This window comes from Orbicella faveolata, unplaced genomic scaffold, assembly GCF_042242905.1.
Source record: "Orbicella faveolata isolate gen_17 unplaced genomic scaffold, um_ofav_v1 contig_12, whole genome shotgun sequence".
NCBI lineage: Eukaryota > Metazoa > Cnidaria > Anthozoa > Scleractinia > Merulinidae > Orbicella > Orbicella faveolata.
Genome location: NW_028301539.1, coordinates 34009462 through 34030717, shown reverse-complemented (window position 1 = coordinate 34030717; position 21256 = coordinate 34009462). Strand labels below are relative to the sequence as shown.

Sequence of the window (21256 nt, the reverse complement as noted above, 5' to 3'; positions counted from 1 at the left end):
GTGAATAAAAATAAATGGATGATTTTCCTTTCTTTTTCTCCCTGGGTTTTCTGATCGAAAGAATAAAAAAAAGCATTCTCTCTGTTTCTATGTCTAGTTAAAGAAACACTCGTGGAAGTTTCGGAGAACTCGAAAATGCTAGCTTTCGTTTACTCAGACTTTCACTTGAGCCCAATCTCGAATAGATGATTTGCTTGGGGCGAGGAGAGGGAGACGGCTTCGTCAGTGAATCTTTTTGTTTTCGGCCGCTCTCTCTTCCTGTTTTCTATTCCCAGATTTCGCTCGCCAAGATATCAGAAGATTGCCTACAGTGGCAGCTTGGCGATCGTTTCGAATAACGAACCTAAGCTGTTTTGTTATAACTTATTGAATAACCAATCAACATTGCTTCTCTTTGATAATGACCAGAAATCTTAATAAATTGTCCTCAAAACTCTATTTGGATTACGAAATATTTTTCATCATCAATTACCATGTTCTGTATGTTTGTCGATTCTTTTGTTCCAAATGTTCATCATAATTCTTCTTACCGATTTTCCATGAAACTCTTGCGGGTACATTTCACGCGCGAAATGTTGCACTCAAGCAAAAAAAAGTTGTTAATTGCAGCCTCGCTGCTTCGCATTGTATTTTTTATAGCGCAGTATAAAATCTCCGATCCTGTTTCGTCATTCGTGGTTTTTTTTTCAACAAAAGGTTTGAAAAAGTAGTGATTTCCCTCCTTCGGTCGAGACTTTCTCGGCGTACACTGAACACCGATATGCTTTGTGGGATAACAAATTAGAAGTTGAAGTCTGATTTGAATTTGCTTTCGTAGAGTCAGTGAAATAAAAATTCACCACAACTTAACGGAGATTTGTACTGGTCTTTTTTTGTTTTTAACTGAAGACAATTTCAGTAAAGAATTAGAGCTGATATGTGAGTGTCAAACACATGCAATATCTGAGTATATTGCACACTCCAAACTATTCAGATTAGCGTGCGTCAGTGTTGCGTACAAGAAATTATGAGAGAGAATTTCTCTTTGTAAAAATTCAACACTCGACTTGTAAAATCGTGTAGCTTCAAGTTTAGCTTGTAAAATCACGCGTATTCAATTAAAAAGGTCTGATTCTTACTACTTTAAAATCTACCATATCTGTCATGCAAAATCCTCATTATTATATTCTTAACAGGCAAAATCCTGAAAATTCAATATTTACAGTGCTAAATCGCGAAAATTTATTAATCGTCATGACAAATATTGAAGAGCTTAACAGGTCAAAGTTTGAAAATCGGAAATTTGACATGACAAATGTTCACATTTTCAAGACCTGGTTGTTAGAAGTGATAACTAACGATCTCTTTTCTGACAAGGCAAGATTAACTCAGCTGGTTGGTTCCCTAAACAAACGTATTTTACCCAGTTCCGTCCATTAACTCCCGTAAACAGAAGCCAAATCTGTTTGCAGTGGCTTTTTTTGGACCAAAACTACATCAACTGAGAAGAACAGCAAGGTGAGTGCTTTGGTGATAAGACAACCGGGCATGTTAATATGGAATGCGGCATAACTCAATGGAGAAGACTCACGTTACAGTAAGAACAAGCCATTCGTAAAGCTAGTCGTTGAAGTGTAATGACCCGGGGTTACTGAGCATCGCCAGTTCTGTGTCAGTGAGCGTTTCGTATTGTTCGATGTATTCAACAGTGTAGAATCATCAATGAAAACAACGCTAGTAGGTGTTACAAGCAGCCACATTCTTTGAACACAACTTGCATGCGATAATACAAACTGGCAAGGAAAGAAAATTTTCATAAATCCACTTCATCAAGTGTGACTCATGCGGTACGACTGTATGTGAAATTCATCTTCAACAAAGGTTTGTCATAAACATGATAAATGACATGATTATATTAACCAAAAGAAAAATTGAACATTTAGCATTCGAAAGGCACAGATCCGTAGATTGAACTTGTTTGCAAATAAACACTCCACTCTCGGTTCATTACAAGAATAAGACTTTTTAACTCAATGCCTTGCGTTAATCGTCCCAATAATCTACACTGACAGGTTGCATCACCAAATAACCCGGTCTCTTAATGAAAGAAAAAAGAAAAAAAATGAAACACATACACTTTAGTCTTAAATAAATATATAAGGAACTGCAGCTAGCCACGCCTGTGCCTGCGCCAAGCTTCAACAAGCCAAGCTTCAACATTAATATCATTGATAATTCGCGCTTATTTTCTTGGCCTCAGTCTCACTGTTTTGTTTGTTCAGGTGCTTTTGCTCAGAGGCGCTATAGCCTCTGTGAGAAAGTGCGTTGAACTGATTTAATTTAACGACAAGGAAGATTCAGCAGATGTTGAACCAGCCTAGATTTCGCGTTGCTTCAAGCGATTGTCAATCACACCGTTCCCGAAAGTAATCCTATACACTTCGATTAAACAAAACATGCTCCTCTTCAATTTTGTGATTGCTAGGTGTGCATAAACAAAATAAAATTAAACAAGTAATGTAATGAGTGAATTCATCAATCATAATTAGCATTCACTCAGTTCTGATGAATCTGATAAAAACTACAATTTGGTTAGTCCGACAGTTTTCAGGCTTGACCCGCTCGATTAAATCGGCACATCTTTTTACATGTATTTCAAATGGTGGCCGTAGTATTTTTTTTGTTCAATGCTCTGAATTATTGCAAAATATTTAAGATATGGGGAACTCGTGTATCTTATTATCATTATCATTATCATTATTATTATGTATTATTAACGATTAATAAACTCAGATTATTATATGGCTCTGTCTCACAAGGACTGGGAACTACCGAATTTACGAATTTGATTGGCTGAAATCGATATTGAAAGCGGTCTAGATTTTCCCATCTAGACCGGCATCTAGGCCGGTAATGTTTTGCCGTAAAAAAGTTGCAAACTAAAATGCAAAGTCATTGACTGTTTTCGTCTAACAATATTTATTTATGGAAGGGCCAAAAAGCCTGATGAGAAAAAAAAAAGTTGAGAGGACGAGCAAACTTTAGCAGAATTAAATACCTCACTGTCGTTCGCAAGCAAAACGACAGGTAGTACAAACCAGTTGCATTAAACGAATTGAATTATTCTTGTTTGCGCCATATAATAAACGTCTTATTAACCGGGCTTAGTCGGTCTGTGTCGGAGAATCTTGACCTCGGTGGTGTGTACAGACCTCACTGCGTTCGGACTGTACTCGCGACCTCGGTCAAGATTCTCCCATACAGGCCTCCTGCTCGGTTAATAAGAGCTAACTAGCACAGAGAAAGGAAAGCGAGAACATCTTTCACTATCAGTTAGGCCTTTCACAACAGTTGGTCACGTGATATGCCTTTCAAGTTATTGGTAATGCATAAGATTATTCACTAGTAGTGGAAAGAACATTTACAAATAGGCTTACATTCAAAGCTTAAGGTTTATATTCTTTAAATTAAAATTTTTGTGGACGTTAGATGGATTTTCAAGTGGTTTTCCATACAAATTCTTGCAATTGTGCAAGGTTTCGAGCTGCAATAAGATCTTTGCCTTTCGGTTTGGAATTAAGAGCCTAGAATTTTCCATTCTTCATAATATTCTACCCCTCTTTCTATCTCCAGTGGTTATATGTCTGCAGCTTACTTTTTACATGATAAATAGCGAAAAAGGCTCCTGGAGGGCAAAGCTTCCTCGCCTCCACACAAACCTTCTAATTTTTGCAAAATTCAAATCGTCATTAAATCTCAACCTTACACGGCATTAGTTTGAAAATTAGTGTTCTGGCTATTTATAAACACGCTCTTTCCAGTTCTGGAATTCAATTATACCAGAAGTTAAAAGTTTAGAAATAATCGATCACCTGACCAACTGTTGCCAAAGGCCTACTATTCTTAATTAGACTTGAATAGTGCATGTCTAGTTCAGTTTCTGATTGGTTTACTGAATCTCGGTTGCCAGCCATTATATGCCTGTGTGTTTGACCAGAAGCTTCTGATCTGACCGTATTTGGAAAATGAGTGCGGCAAAATTGAGTGTCGCTTGATAGAAAGTTCTGTCAGAAAACTGGCTTAAAAGAGCAAATTTGGTAAGCCCCGCGGCTTTCTTCTGAGAATTAAAAATTACCAGAAATAATTGGCAACGCCTTTCCTGAAACATCAAAAAGTTGCGCAAGGTTACAGTTAACTCAGCTACTTAAAGTTTATACCCGCAAACATTTAACAAAAAAAGCCTTGTAAGTGTTTAATAAAAAGCAACTGAGTGAAAAAGAAAAGCAGCAAAAAAAAAAAAAAAAAATCACTGAAAGATCCAAAAACCGACAGAATTTCATTCAGTTAGTGAAAAAAAGCAGATTTTCAGAATACGATTGGGCTTAATTAGCACACCGGTAAGGTTTATTACCTTACATTTGGGTCTTGCCTTTTTACACTTCAGTCCACTCGATATATTCAGAACCACATAATCTGTAGTCGTGACGAAAACAGTCGCGACATTTGACTCGTATCCAGCGTGGACTCATTGAATTGGTAAATCCGAAGAACAAAACTGAACATCAATCAGTAATTTTGGACCCTCGTATGTCATCTCAGAGTTTTCAGCTCCTTACCTTTACCAGAGTTACTTTGGGAAAATCTCACAGATTGGCGAAACGAGATTTTGTAGCTGCACAAATGACCAACCTTCTTTGGTACCGGTTTACCGTCAGTCATTTAACCAAAACCCCAATAGAGTATATATTTTCTGAAAGCTTAATAATGTAGGTGCTGAAGATATATTTATTTCGAGTAAAAGAATTACTAACTGGAGAATAGAGTGTTCGATTTTCAAAAGTGCAGAGGCTTGCATATCGCGATGTTTCCGGCCGGATTTCGGCGGGAGAAAGCGATCGCAATGTGATCTAAACACCACCTTATCGGGGAATTTTGATAACTTGCCTGGTTACTTTTTGACCCGCAGTTAAATTTGAAGAGTCGGTAAAATTATCGGTGACAAAAAATGCAAAAAGATATTTATTTTTTATCATCGGGCACCAACCAAAACATGTGAGATGCAAATGAATCGCCAACTGATTATGCGTGGCGGCTAACTGTGTGAAGTCAAAATACAGACATATTCAAACCCCTCTTATTTCAATTCACTCTTAAGTGCTCCGCATGGATACCAGAAATCTTTGCTTTCTATGTAGTGTATACCTTTTAGTTTTAATTTCGCCGGGTTTTCTTAGTAAAACTGCAAGTGATTGTTATCTGTAGTAGATTTATTTTTCTTCGGGTTAAAATATTGATAGACCGCAAGCTACTGGAGCAAACTATTATTATCGAAGCTTCCCTTTCGTATTAAGTTTGAATAAATACGTGTAAGCAGCGCTGTTATTTTAAGTCAGTTCAACATGTCAAGTCAGTTCGTATTCCTTTTCGTGCTTTCATCTATATTCTCCATGGAAACAAATTAAGGGGCTGTTATCGGATAAGCACTATTCTCTTCCAATCTTTTCTAAGGAAAAGATGTTTTCTTTTCTTAAGATTCCCGAGTAAGTTCCCAGAAGTTTGGAAAATCGAAATCACACTTACGAACTAGCCCGGATTCGACTATTGCCTCCGAAAACGGTATTAATTAATGAGCCTTTTGAGTAAATGAATTACAAGCAGATTAAAACTTGCGAAAAAATACGAAAGCTCTCTGGGGGATTTCAATTTGAATTACTTATCAAAGCTATTGTGTTTTCAAATCCTTATGAAAAAATATTGTTAATTGACGTTAGCAGACAGTCACAAAACGTGATACCTTTTGTTCACGATGCACGAATTATTATTAGACTTAAGTGTGCTCGACTAGTAGCTTCTTGCTAAGTAGTTTTGACTAACACACCGAGTCAGTTGCTGAAAAAGATAATGATGAGACGAGTTCCGACGGAGCCGGTGAATTAACAAACGATACGGAACCATTCGTCATTCAGTACAATCTGTAACGAAGCTTCTCGCCGTCCAAGGTTATCGAGATTAATTTGTGCATTTGATATAGCATTTTTGATAGATCTGTCATTTTAAGGCCGGTATCTAAACACGACCACAAGATGACCTACGGAAGTACTTACATTAAAGTTAATGAAGTACCTTATATAAAAGTAATTTAGTGCAATGAATCTCGAGAAACCAGGCAACCCCGAGGCCGCCAAGCGAACATAAACTATAATTAACTATAGTTAGGTGCAACCATGTTTTACATGAGATACATTAAGATATTTCTTTGCTGCGGTGAAGGCTCTACAAAGATGGCGGCCTCTACACTTAAAATGTTTGCCGTGTAATAAAAAGCGGCTTTGAAAAGTCGCCGATGTTTATCTTAGCATGCATGTAATGTATTCTTGTTTCGACTGTACATTACATGTACTGTGATAGGTAGCATTTATAAAAGAGGTGTTTTGTTCAGATATCAATCAGTGTCATATGCGATTATCATACAGGTTACTGTTTTACAATTGTGATATTTTCTTTACTTTCTTATAGCGGTACTGAAAATAACCGATCGATTATTTTTTCTCAAGGTGGCACTTCAACTGTGCAGCAACGCCATCGACATACTTTGAGGTAAATATTTTATGATGTGTTTTCTTTCCTTTTAGCTGTGATTTCTACTTATTTCTTCAAATGAGCAAAATAACAGGCACGAGCCATAAGGGAAATGTGTGCCCTTACCATAAAAACAGAACAAACATTTTCTTCACTAGTTTCAAGGAGTTAATGCGAAAACAAGCACAGTTCCATTTTAAGTTTCTGTCTATTTGTGTTATTGATAACGAATGAAAAGAAATTGAATTTCGACTGTTTGTGTCAAAAGACAAATGCAAAAACACAAAGTGAAGACCTTTGTAAGAGGTTGAAATCTTGAGTCGTCACTAAAACAAAGACATAAAGTTTGACACAATTCTGGTCGCAGATTCGCAGAAAAAAAACGATCAGAGTCTCTGTCAGGCGTTATATTAAATCCACATTTAATTTTTTCGACGTAATTCCATTTACAGAAACATAGGTAAGCTACTTACTTTTATGAGTTAGGTTTAAGAAATTTTAAATATTAATGAGATCAGTTGCAGTATGTTCACCATTTATTTCTGAGGAAAAGGCAACAACAGGTTAGCGAGAGGATCAAACTCGAAATTACAAATGACTGAAATTCCAAGATCATCCCTAACATTAATTTTAAGTTCTCTTATGAAATAGGGATCAAATAACATCGTAAATCAAATGAACATGAATTTTGATTCTCAATGTAGTTTCAAGTGGACATATAAACTGCGAATGAATTTATGATTAAGACCCCTTGCAGCTAAGCACCTGAGCGAGGAAGTCCAAAAAATTTCTTATTTTGAAAACACAGTAAACATAACAAAGATTACAGTGAGGAAGCTCGAAATCTTCAAAACACATTGCATTTTTTGAATTTGTGCCTTTTTTTGTGAATATAAAATTAGGGCTCTCCATATTAACAATAGCATTTAGCGTTTTCACACTGTCAAAACGCTAATCTTGTGCATTATACGAAAAGCCTTCATTCTTTACACACCAATAGTGTTTATGGTTCGAGTGTCCGTTCTGTAGGAAGGCCTCGTTCACGTAAAATTATTCTTGTCAACATTTTGGGACGAAGCAATGCAATCAAATTATAGCAATACTTTATAAATCAGCACTTGCCTAATATAGATTTGATGTTAGCGTAAGAAAACAATCTCCGCAAAGGTACTTTATTATTGCTTTGGTTTCCTTTTTCTATTTCTGTACGATGTAAGCCGGATATACAGGGCAAGAAAACCTGTTTGAACAAGTATCCTGGGTTTGTTTGTAAAAACAAAAAACTGTCCAAGTTCTTGATTATGTTTTTAATTAATTTTGTTTTTCGTTCGGTCTGTGATGAAATCAACAAAGTAAAACCGGGATTCAGAAAACATGTGTTCATGTTAGTATTTGTGTTTTACTGTAATGAGGTGGCATTTTTTCGGCGATTTGAGGTTTCGATAATATTACTCCGATGTTATTTATCGTTTTAACAGCTTTTTACCTCAAACTTTATTAGATTTTACGTCTTTATTTTCATCCAAATCTATATGATAAAGCATGATAAAGACCTTGCACCTAGTCTCAACTTGAACCAGAGGCTAAAGGCACTTCAGAAATGACACATTGAAAGAAACAGTCGGTGCAACGAGGGTGTTGTTCCGTACAATTAGAGCACGCAGCTGCTGGTGACTTATAGTCATAATTATATCGCCTCAAAAGTGAAATTGTGATGGGTCTGACACCGTTGAATATTTAGAAAAAGAAGCTGATCTAAGGTAAATATTGACTTAGTTTGTGATGCATTTTTGGTTCCTGTAGCTTTGCATCGTCATTTTGAAGTCGTAATTAATATCAGTTTACATTTTCTGCCGATGCGTATTATCTTCAGAACAAATTAGAAGTCACCTTGTTTTCAAAAAACAGAATTCAAACAGCTTGTTGTGGGAATATGGTATTCAGTAGTGTCCGATTAATTGAAAGTATCAGTCTTTTTGGCAATTTCAAGAGATGTTGGGCGTCACAGTTCTAAACGCATGGTGGGTAATGTCATCTTCATAGTGAAACTGTTTCGGTGGGATACTTTCATCACAATTAAGCACGATTGAGATTGATGAAGGGGATATTCCAAATACGATTGTATTTGTAGAGGAAATCCGCTCTGTCTCCATAAAGGTAAACATTTTGGCTGCGAAGTGGTGCTAATGACCTTTGCTTGGTTAGTATTCAATAATACGTTGCTTATGCAATCATATATTCGTGTCATACTCATCTTAAAATGTCACAAAAGAAGCTGAAAATTAACATGTAGTCCGGCGATAGGAAACTGCAGCTCTTCAACAGTCCTTAAAAATCGTCGTTACCAAGTGAGTGCTACTTGAAATGAAGGGTACATATGTGGATTTTTTTGATTCTGTAAATCAAATCTTGAACCTAGATCATACTTTGTTGGATTTAATTCATAGCAGTTTCTCCTCTATGTATATCCTTAAATCATCGTTTATTGAGATGCTACAATCAGCTACAAAATCCTAGGCTTTACAAAGCATGAGGTTATGTTTATCTCGCCGTCAGAGAAAAGCTAAACTATCTGAGAAAACAAAATAATCAGAGAATCTATAAGTGAGGTGCAGGTTTAACGGTTTAGCTCGCTTAAGCCTTGTTATTCATATTCACAAGGAAAAAGCAACGGCGTCATTTGGCGAAGAAAGGATTTGGAAATACCAAATTATTGAACTTGTTCGGCTGTCTTTTAGAGAATCGATCAAGTTATAATTAAGACTATTAGTTTTTCGAATGTAAAATTGATCCCGCAGGCCTACATAACGTCTCCTCTGACGCACCAACATTTTAATTTTTTATGCCATTTAGACTAATTTTTTAGCATTCGGTGTTTATTTTACCGTGGCCTTTTCGGTTTTAAAGCTAGGGCGTCAATTATTTATTCAGTTGACGAGTGCCAGTTGTACATAGATGATTACTTCAATTACGTCTCATGGAGAACAGCTTTTTTTCCAGTTCATATATATTCATGTCAAATGCCATTTTAAAACAGGGAATGAAGATTAAAGGAAATTGATTTGCAGAATGAATCGTGAAGTTCAAAAGTCTGCAATAAGAACAAATGGTTTTCTATCCTTTTTGAGGATTGAATAATTAGTGTGCTAAACTCACTTCAAATTGCCGGACACGGACCATTTTTATGGATTTCCTTTCTATCAAACTAGACGTTGTTTTTAAATTGTCAGTCGATAAAGTATTTAATAAGCAGACGGAAACGCTATCTTTTCAACATAACGCCCCAGCAGTTTCCAACCGAATAACACTTTCTGCCTCCGAGTCGTAACAGGACGTCTTTCATTATTGCTGGCAATTCAGCAGTCCTCATTATCTTTACAAATACAACTCAAAAGTCAGGTGTTCAGTTTTTGTGCGCAATATAAAGACAGGGAGAAGCATAAAAGTACGCTTCCCCGAGAAAAAGTCAAAATGTTCCGCCAAGAGAGTGTTTTTCAACTTGTTTTACAATTCGTTTTCATTCCGTTGAGAGGAGGTACGAAATTACTCTGGGGGTCTTCTGGCAAATGAAAAATCAACCAAACCTGACAAAAGGTAGTTATTGAGTTAGCCGAGTGTTCCATTAGGTTCGTTCACACTGCAAAACTGAGAACAACTTAACAGCGTGATGAAAAACAGTCAGTAAAATAGATGGTTAACGTTGAAAAATAAAGTCTTTGATTTTAATCGAGAACTTAATAGTACGAATGTCTATAGATCGTTTTCACTGTCACGCAATAAAAAAATATATCGAAAACCATCCACTGGAAAAAGCTATGAAGTTATGATGTTATAGAAGATAACTAAATAGGACTTTTCTCCAAGTTTTAGGCCTGTGCGTTTCCCCAAACTTCAGATATTCGTCGAAATGTTTCGCAGACTGTTATATCTAAAGAGCCCAGCATGAAAACGCCATGTTGGTGTACCTCCGTGGTACACCCATATGGCGGCCGGAAAATAGTGAAAACATCTGGAACTTACTTTGGCTATCTAGGCGACTGATTATCAGTACTGATCAAACAAGCATTTACATAAGCACTTTTCATAATGCTCTAACTTCTAAAAAGGCTCAAAATCATGAGATAAGTATACATTTTTCAACAAACTCGATCGTAGCCTTGTGTCACGCACCTCCATAACCCTGAAATTCAAAATTCTCTGGATTCCAAACGAAGCACGCTATTGAGCTGTAAAATTGTAAACAGATATAAATATACCGCCTCTTATGCCTGATAAGGATAAAAACTTTGGTGGCTCTTTAGTTTTGGACTTTAGAAAGTGATGGCGTCACGTGAAAACGATCTATTACCCTCGCGCGTTTGATTGCGGCATTAAGTGTAGAATTGGTTATAGTCGCTGATTGCTCACCCAAAATCTTATGAGTTTTTTTTAAGTAGGTGGAACGACACGAATTTACTTTTTTGGTTGATTTATCTTGACATAAATCCATCTGATAATACATAAGCTTAAGGTGTCCTCTAACATTAAATCTAGGAAAAAATGTTCAGTCGAAAAGAACAAAAGTAGAGAAAAGATAATTAGCGGTGCATGAAATTATAACTCCGTGAAATTAGAGCTTTAATAAAAATTGGAGAAACTAACACGCACTTTTTGAGTGCGTCAGTCAGCTAGATGACAGTAACTAACAAATGGCTTAAAAACATCATTCAATTCATATCCAATTTATAATATTGGCTGTGTTCCAAAAATTTATAACGATGCCAGGCTCCGTCAAAGACTATTGGCGGCATTGCAAAATGTCGGCAAATTAGTGACCGTGTCGAGGTGCAACTATCCTGTTTTTCTTAAACAGAAGAGAAATTTTCCAGGAAGGACCATCGTGTTGCCGCTCACGGAGAGAACGGTAATAGAATAATTTTTCCAATATTATTGCTTACAGTGAAAGACTATAGTTTACCGTTGATAGCTTACTTTCATCTAGAGATACTTAGGTACGGTTTAGAACAAAGAAAGGTAAATATTCAATGGGGAATTGCTCTGTATGACTTAAAGCTACAGAATATTTCTCATTAGCAACTGAACTTTCATTTGAAGAAATTTAACTGAGACAAGACAAACATCTGAAGAGCAGACGTGAATTTTACCACTGCTAAAATGCGAAAAACTTAAATAAATGCTGGGTCAAAAAAAGCTTTTTAACAGCAAAGTTGACTCATATTTTTCTCACAATCATTTTAGCTAAAGATTTTTCATGAAATTACGTGCGTGATACATTATGCACTTACCGAATTGGCATTCATTCATTTTTTACGAAAACACGCTGTGGCTCTAGGGTAGTTTTAATTTCTAACCGACAGATATTGGCCAAAATACACTTTGAAGTCTCGTTAAAATGATCTATTGTAGTAATTTTTGGAATAAGCTACCCATCGCCTTACCTTTCACATTTTTTTTTTTGTGTAAACTCTTTCAATCTATTCTAAGAGTACATGCGTAGCCAGCATTTATATTCTAAGAGCAAAACATGTGAGTAGGATCATATTTTCTACAATATTAGGAAAAGAGTCTCCCCCGGTTTTTTCAGATCTGGTATTTGAAAGAAAGATACATGTACGTTTAGCACACGGGAAAGAAAATTAACATTTCGTGATGGAATAAAATCACGTTAAGACTTGAAATAGACATTTTTGTTAAGAGCATATTATTGGCTTTATGCCTGTTTAGTAGTTTATTATTTGCATAATAATCGTTTAAAGACAGGCACTGCAATAGTTTTCCTCTTCTGCTGAATGTTGCATACATAAACAGTCGAGTGAAAAGGTTGGCCGATGGCTTAGACCCGTTTAAACCTGAAATTCAGAATTGTACCGTTGCGTCATTTCTTGTAATTGAAGCCACACTCATGTATGTTGTGAATTTTTAGTCTTCTTTAAAGTAAAAACGGCTTATTCGTAACAAACGAAAACCTTTATTTCGAAACAAATTTGCAAATTTCTTAGTAGGGAGGGGGGGGGGGGGGGGAAATCAATTTTATTGCGGTTTCCTTGCTCCTAATTGTGTGCCCGGTTTCGATTTGTATCTTTCAAGGGTTAAATAAAGCTCACGTCACGCCCAGATTGTTTCCTTTTAGTGGGGTTTAGTTCAGTTTTTTTTTTCCGAAGGCATCCCACCCCTCTCACTTGAAATTCCCCCCTCCTCACCGAAGGTGCAAAGAGTCCTTGAGGCGCCATTCAAACCAAGCATATTATTTTAGCTTGCACAAGACATAACGCCTCTTACCTGTAAACAATTCCTGTAGTTTTTTGTTCTTTGATATGGATACATCGAACCGCGCGCCTGAAAACCTATGGAGAATAATATAAGTGCCACAAGAAATCCATACTAAAGGAAGCGAAGTGAGAACTAACTAATGAAACCTGAGCTGAATAGAAGCACATGAATGAATACTTAAATTGTAACATGCGCCAATCATGTTCACTCGCGCGTTTAACCAAGCCTTGCCCTTGATGAGATTCCAAAATTACTCGACGACCTCGCGTTCCGCGCTCTATTTCTTCACAGATTCACTGCCTGCTTACAGTAATACGACTTGCACCTTGTCTTTCTGATAGAAACATCTGCTTCTCTTTCTGAATCCGTAGTTGGCGTACCAGACAGATATTCGCTCACCATCGACCAACCGAACTCATTCCTATCTGCCAATTTAATTACCCTAATACGCTTCCAGTCCCAGTCAAACTAATAAATTCCTCAATGGCTTTAATCTCCTTTTACGCGTTTCCTACTGGACATAAAATGCTTCGCCTACGGGAGGGAATCGAGAACTCAAGTCTCACTCGATGGAATGCGAATCGATGTTATTCAATTCTTTACGAACCACATTCCTTATCTTTGAGGTCTTTCAAATTCTTTTTCCAACAGCTTCATTGATTTTTACAGCTGCGAAGTTGTTTCATCAAGTGATATGAGAAAGAAGGAAGCATAAAGCTTCGACCGCTTCGCATCCACAATTGCGGTTGTTTTGAACTTTGAATTTACTTCATGTAAGTAGTTGCTAGTTGCGAAATGTCGTTGCTAGTTGCGAAATTAATTATATAGAAAGATCTATATAATTAATTCGTGGATTATTCTATTTTCACTCTCGCCACCGGAGAATTAGGTCTTTATATTTATCAAAGGAAAATAACAGTGCATTTATACGACAACGACAATGTATGCGGCATTTGGCACGAAGTTAATGTTATTTCAATTAAAAATTTATTATATGAATTTTACAAACTAAAAATGACAGTCATCTGGAGTAACTTTAAAGACATTGTTTCTACAGATCACATCTCTATAATAAAATGAACAGATCGAGGGAAGACAGGATGGCGAACAGGTTTCTTGTTATTATTTGTTCTGTGTTGCTGACTTCAACTGCCAAAAGTGATAACTCCAAGTCCAAAATAGAACTCTACATTGGAGGATTCTTTGGTAAAAACATTAAAGCAGGCGCCTGGAGCTCCGCTGCTCTTATTCCTGTTTTGGAAATGGCGCTTGATCACGTGAACAATGATTCAAACATTCTGGTGGACTACCAGCTGAAGTATGTGTGGCGTGATTCGAAGGTAAGCAGTACTTATGACAACTAGAGAGCTTAAGAGTCCCTGTCCATAAAAATGGGAAATAACTCGCCAAGGGTCGAAAATTCGATTTCGCTCATATTTTCATGGGAGATAGGCTAGGGCATGAAAAAAACTACTGGATAGTTTTTTTGGCAAGATATCCTTTTATTTCGAAGAAATATGCAAATTACCAAATTCCGTTAAAATCGTCATTTGACGCACCATTTTATTAAGCAAGTTTGAGGGCCTCGCATGCAAAACCACATCATTCTTCCCTCTTTAAAACACTCAAATATTTTTGTGCAATGTTTAAATGTGTACTGGGTTGACTTTAGGAAATGTTGCGTTGTCTCTTTGGGTGCAAAATAATTAAATTTCGAAGACATGTATTTTATTCACGTGAAAGTACTTCGTGAATATAATTATTTTTCACCATGCGCGAAACCTTCAAATGGATTAAGCTTCTGGTGGTTGAATTGCAGAAGGATGGTCTACAGATTCCTGTTAAAATTTCTTTGGGCAAATGATTGTGAGCGACGCGAGAACTTTTCAAAGTACGTTAAAAATGCAAATATTTGACCATCCGTCGTCAAATTTCAATTTACGGGTTGGACGTACATTTTAGCATGCGCCACATGACTTGACCTATGTTAAGTTGAAATAGACACAGAGCTGATAATTTCGAAATGTTCTAACCTCATTTGCTGTAAAAGGCAGGTCCAAAGCCGATTTGACGTGTTTCTCTCACCATTCGTCGCGCATAAAGCAGAAGTTTGCTTTTGTTTACACAACGTCCGATGTGACCATCTTTCTGCGCATATGAACATGACTGCATCTAAGTCAAAAACGGCTGAGTCATTTGTAGATAGTTGCTTGCTTTGTAGTGCGCCAAAATATTTCGTTTGATCGATTGCTGACCATTGTTGATAAGCGTGTCGGCGCAGCACAATCTTACAGCCGTTATTTGTTCGTCACGCAATGCTGTCACGGCAGATGCTGCACATTTGGATCTATTTTGTATAGAGCACTCTCAGGGTAAGTGAAACAATTTAATCATAGTTCATCTGTTTGTTCATATATATAATAATATGTGTATATTTATATAACCGTATTCTATAGTGTACGTGACCTCGGTCCAAATCACGTTTGTTTCAGATTCAGCCGGATAAAGCTAGTGCCTGTACTCACTAGAATTAAAAAAAAAATCACCATAAACAAATTATAGATCAACGAAGCAAGAACTAGCTGAAATAAAAATAGGAAATCACAGCGTGTCTAATTCGTGAGAAAAACGGACTAAATTTAATCAGTAATTACGTGAGTAAATAGCCCTGGCCATGCCATTTTGACGTATTTTGTTTGCTTAGTGGGGAGGCATTGGTATGTTTGTAACAGAAAATAGAGGACTGTTGTCAGTACAGTCCAACACTATTGTCAGTAAAGTATTGTAAATAAAACACCTATTGACCGGTTACCTCCGCGGCCACCATTTGGTCGTTCCGATAAGGGTTAATTTTTATTATTGTCTTTACCCGTATTAAGCGGCCACCCAAAATTTCAACACTTTGTTTTGGAAAGGGCGATGGCAGAAAAGAGTTTGAAATTGAAGGTGCATGACGAGTTATAACTCATACACACGCCTATCATGATTGTCTTGAATTGACTCCATGTTCACCAAGAAATTTATAACCCGATAGTGAAAAATTAAATATTCAAGGTACACCAACCTTTATTTAAGGGCTAGCCCCATTAAGCGGTCACCACCCATTTCCCCGAGCGTAGCCCACTGTATTACATGTAAACGAAAAATAATTGCACAGCGCGAAAAGACCTAGGTATGAGTTTAGCGTTACAGTATTACGCAGGACATGTAGGTAGCGGTGATCGAGTAAAGATAACAACAGGGGTAATGGTAAACTATTCATTCTTTCATTTCTTAATTTAATCTCTTCCTACTCAACGCGATTGTGTGCTTCTAGTGGTTCCAAGCCTTACGGAGCCTTACGTATTAGGATAGAAATTGTCCTACCCCTAGCCCCTAAAATGGGATGACAGCATTGCGTGACGAACAAGGAACCGCTGCAATCAAGGATTCAAGCCATCAAACCATGATGATCAAACGTAATATTTTGGTGTAGTGCAAAGCAAGCAACTACCTACAAATGCATTAGCCGTTTTTGACTTAGATGAAGTGGTGATCATATGTGTCGAAAGAGGGTCACAGATTCATGGTATTCGACCATTAAATAAGTTGACAGTTGGCGATGTACACCCAAAGAGACAACGCAACATTCCCTAAAATCAACCCAGTACACATTTAAACATTGCACAAAAATATTTGAGTGTTTTAAAGAGGGAAGAATGATGTGGTTTTGCATGCGAGGCTCTCAAACTTGCTTAATAAAATGGTGCGTCAAATGACGATTTTAACGGAATTTGGTAATTTGCATATTTCTTTGAAATGAAAGGATGTTTTACCAGAAAAACTATCCAGTAGTTTTTGTCATGCCCTAGCCTATCTACCATAAGAATATGAGCGAAATCGAATTTTCGACCTTTGCCGCGAAATTAAGAATTTGTCTGATTTTTACAGGCAGGCGCTCTTAAGCAAAAAGAAGAAGAAGAAAAAAAAAAAAAAAAAAGAAAAAGAAAAAAGAAAAGAAAAAAAAAAAAAACACGACGGCAACGGTAACGAGAACGCCATCAAATGAAAGGCCGTTTAATGAGTAAAACAATAGCTGTGCAAGTGCGTCCTCTGCACAACTACCACTTGAAATGACCAGCTAAGCTCTTCGTATTTTGGAGAACGCGCAAGACGGTGTCTCGTTTCCTTTTGTATTTTCAATTGGAATTGATCGCTGGCGTTACAAATTTATCTTCAGCAAGTTCTGAGGCCAACGGACGCTTTGCGCAGATCTAGTTTGAAGGTAAAGTGTGAATTCATTTTTTACGGCTAGGTGTTGTCCGCGAGGTCGCCGTCGTCATTGCTTAAGCTCTTCACTGTTGTAGTCTGATATCGGTGAGGTCTTGCAAGAATGGCATAAAGTCGACTGCTCATGGAGTCGGGTGGGTCACGTCCACCAAACAATTTAAGTTGCATTTTGCAATGTTACTGATGGTAAAGTCTCACTTATGCACATTTTTATTGGGGGGCCGATAGACCAGTTACTCTATATGTTGTTGGGCTTATTGTGGAAGTACACCGAGCACGAGCGTAAGCACAAACGCAAGCGCAAACACAAACAATTCGATACAATAACAAGCACAAGCAAAATCATCCGAACCATCCAAACTGTTTAGGCACGAGGTAATCTGGATCCAGTGTTTTTATTGGCCAAACATAACCACGTGTGGTAAATATCCTTGTGCTCGTGTTATGCCTGAGCGGTATTTCGTTTTCACTTGTCGCAGCGAAAACGAAAGCATAAGCGCAAGCACAAGAAAAAGGAAAAAATTTGATCCTTGTGCTTGTGTTATGCCTGCGTCAAGGCCGTTTTAACTGTGAAATAAGAATTATTGTGTTTGCGCTTGTGCTTGCGTCGCTGGTGAAAACCAGACTCAAAGATTTCTCTGAAAATTGTCACGCTATCTTGCGCAGTGAGCATGCATTTCGCGGGATTTATCTCTCAGTTGGTATTGATTTTCGCCGAATGAGAACGCCGCCATTTTTTCTCTTGAAGTAACTTCATTAGTTCAAACAGGCAGGGCAAAGACATCTCTTCAATTTGTAACACTTTTCTCACATTTTTTCAAGTGCGAAAGTGGAACAGGTATTCGTGCCATGCTGGAGATGATTGACACACCGCCGCACAAGATAGTTTTCTTAGGTCCCGGATGCTCGGTAGCAACCACACCTGTTGCAGAGGCCGCGCCGTACTGGCAAGCAGTGCAGGTGAGCTGATAAAACTCGACAGCCGAGTCTCCCTCTTTATTGAAGGACACCGATGTCCGAGATTGGATCACAGAATTCAGAATTATTCACATATATATTGGTATCCGTATTTCGAAGAGAGATATAATCAGCAACCAATCAGTGCCACGGACATTATGATAGCCAATCCGCTTCGATGGAACAGCAGTCGTCATGACAACCGAACGGGATAGATGTTTAGCAGTCTCTCTATTAGCCTCCTGGGCAAACACGTTTAAGTTGCGAACCCAAAGAAAGTCTGTTCAGACAGTTTTATTCAGTTTATATCGAGATGGCCCTTACAGAGGCAATGATATCAACGGAGGCCCTATGTGGACGTAGAAAGTATAAAACATCCTCATACAGTGAAAACCGATGACAGCTATAGTTACCTACACGATTAAACCGTATGCAACGATAAAGAAAGTTATCAAAACTTGTTACAGTTGAGAGAATGCGAGTGATTATATGGAAGATCATACACTCTTTTGATCATAAATTTGTCTTTATATAGTTACAAGAGTTCACTTTTGTCTTTTCTCAGATTGGATATAGTACATCGTCGCCATTGTTTTCAGACAAGGAGAAGTTTCCTCTTTATTTTAGGACCAGTACATCAGAAACGATGGAGAACCCATCCAGAGTGGCCTTACTTAAACAGTTTAACTGGAAAAAGGTCGCCCTCCTTGTGCAAAACCTGGATATTTATGTGCTGGTAAGAGGTATAAACTTAGAACAGTTTTTCAGACGTAACGGGGTGGGGGTGGCGCCAACGGGAGGTTCAGGCAGAAGGAGCGATTTGAAAATATGTTTATCAGTACTGAAAAGGTCGCGATCAAGGCAGTCACTCTAGACAAATGCTTAGGTTCAAATCACGTATCATAAGATTTGCAAGGGAATGCCCGACAGTTTATTGAGAACATTTTTGTGAACAAAATGTATGATTGTCCATAAGTTTCGTGATTTAAGATGAATTTACAAGGCTTAAAAATTAAACATTAAAACGAAAAAGCGAACGTTTTCTTTTAATGAAGTTATCTTTATCATATTAGAATGAATTAACTTTTAGTCTCGGGTAAATAGAGATTCTTAGCTGTAATGCTTCCTTAAGTTATTTATTTTTACTGTTTCTGAATAGACGAAAGAACAACTCATTCCAATGATAGAAGAGGCAAATATCACCATCACTGCTGCAGAAAGCTTTAAAAATGACCCATCTTCATCAGTCAAGTATTTACTTAAGGTAAAATTACATCCTTAGCTTAAAAAAATATCTTAAAACTTAGATCTACCCTAAATATGTGAGTAGACATACATTTATGTGGTGCCTTTGAAATATCTTCAACGGGCTCTACCGCATAAATTTGGTAAAGCTATTTTTAGTTAACTATCAACAGATCAAAATTCCTGTGACTAACTGACTGACGTTTTTCCTGTAAAATGTAGGAAAGAGATGCGAGGATTATCATTGGTTTGATGTATGAGGACATGTTCAGAAAAGCCATGTGCACTGTGAGTATCGAGCTAATTACAAATTTAACACAAATACGACCCGGAGGGGGGGGGGGGGGGAATAAGTACTAGTTAATGGAGAGTTCTGGGTAGCCGAGACTGGACTGTGCCTGCAGTCTTCGTCGCGACGTTGCTAAGTAAAAAATCGCACCACGCTGGCGCGGCAACTTTCGATGCATTCCCGAGTGTTCACCGTATTCTAAGATGAGATAATAAAGATCGAGACTCAAAAAAAATTATCTAAATCAGCTCATTTAAGTGGTATCTAATGAAAATCGAACCTTAGTCGGGTCTTAGAATTTACAACTCCGTACAAAGCATTTCCTTCCAACAGGCTTACAAGGAAGGAGTGTATGGCAGCAAGTACGTGTGGATTATAGTCGGTTGGTACAACGATGACTGGTGGTCCAAACCTGATGTGGAGTGTAAGGGAGAGCAACTGCTAGAAGCAGCTGCTAACATGATAGAAACTCTTCCACTGCCTCTGAGCACATCACAACAACCCACAATATCAGACAGGGTAAGTGTTCGAATATCTACAAGTGAACAACATTTGAGCGCCCACACAGCGGCAGGAAAAGATCAACCCAGAAAAATACAAATAAAGAATATACACTGACCCAAAGGCCAGCGTAAAGTAAAGGTGACATAATAATTTTCTGATTAAGTTTCAGTTATTGTGGAAGTGAAATGTTTTAGTAAAGCTCAGGGGCGCGTTCCTATCAACAAATACTGTCGAGATTTTGCGGTAATCTCGCACAATTTCATTTGAAATTCAAATAACTTCGAGAAGAGGCCTTTTTGCTACATTTTACAGAGTTTTACAGTGAAATAGCATGTTTTGTAAATGTATTTTCCCTCCTTCACAGACTGCAATGCAACTAAAAACAGAATACGAGGAGCGACTTCAGCGTCACAACTACACTTACAACATGTACGCGGCGTTTACTTATGATGCTGCCTGGAGCATCGCTCTTATGTTGAACAAATCCATACCTCTGCTTCGAGAAAAGAACCAAACCTTGGAAACCATGACTTACCGGGACAAAGAGGCGGCGAAGATCATGAGAGATACTCTGTTCCGCACAGACTTCTGGGGAATGTCGGTATGTACCTATGTGATGTCATTACCACCGCTCTGCTGGGAAATTTCACATTTTTTTCGGCTTCATTTCCGCCAACATTGACGCCTCATTGATTTTCGGGCTTATTTTGACCAATTCCAGGTTTTGTCTGAAGCCCAACCATTGTATTGCTTCAGATTCCTTTGGTTGTTATCATGCTTAGTCACAATTTGATTTTAAAAAAAAAAATGGGGGTCAACGAGCTCGTTTTTGGGTTATAAGCACTTAGAAATTAATGATATGTTGCTATGGTAACTTGTTATAAAAACGTTTGATGCCACCTTTTACCAATGATTGGCCTGGGCATTTGTGTAATATCACTACTGATTTTAGGATCATATGTTAGAGGGTGGTAGTATTGGGTAGTAATGATCTATCAAATTTTAAGTCCCCGTAAACGCTACGCCGGAGAAATTTGAAAACGCAGCTTTATTTCTACGGCTAGGCCTACCGTCCACACTAATCCGTCACGAAAACGAAGCTTTACGAAAACGCTCTTCAAACCGGAGGAATTTGAAAACCCGACTTTTCGTTTTCGTGTGGAC

The 21256-nt window shown here is 37.7% G+C and overlaps 1 protein-coding gene across 1 annotated transcript in view; it reads left to right on the top strand.

Annotated features, from left to right (window-relative positions):
- The first annotated feature begins 1324 nt into the window (after positions 1-1324).
- LOC110057816 (gamma-aminobutyric acid type B receptor subunit 1-like) overlaps positions 1325-21256 on the top strand; it is a 26417-nt gene continuing 6485 nt past the window's right edge. Inside the window, exons 1-9 of the mRNA XM_089283409.1 lie at positions 1325-1497; positions 6534-6576; positions 13886-14168; positions 17920-18057; positions 18620-18790; positions 19214-19318; positions 19522-19587; positions 19922-20107; positions 20457-20693. Of these exons, the coding sequence (XP_089139535.1) occupies positions 13905-14168; positions 17920-18057; positions 18620-18790; positions 19214-19318; positions 19522-19587; positions 19922-20107; positions 20457-20693 (1167 nt within the window). The 5' untranslated portion in view covers positions 1325-1497; positions 6534-6576; positions 13886-13904. The remainder of the gene's footprint in view (positions 1498-6533; positions 6577-13885; positions 14169-17919; positions 18058-18619; positions 18791-19213; positions 19319-19521; positions 19588-19921; positions 20108-20456; positions 20694-21256) is intronic.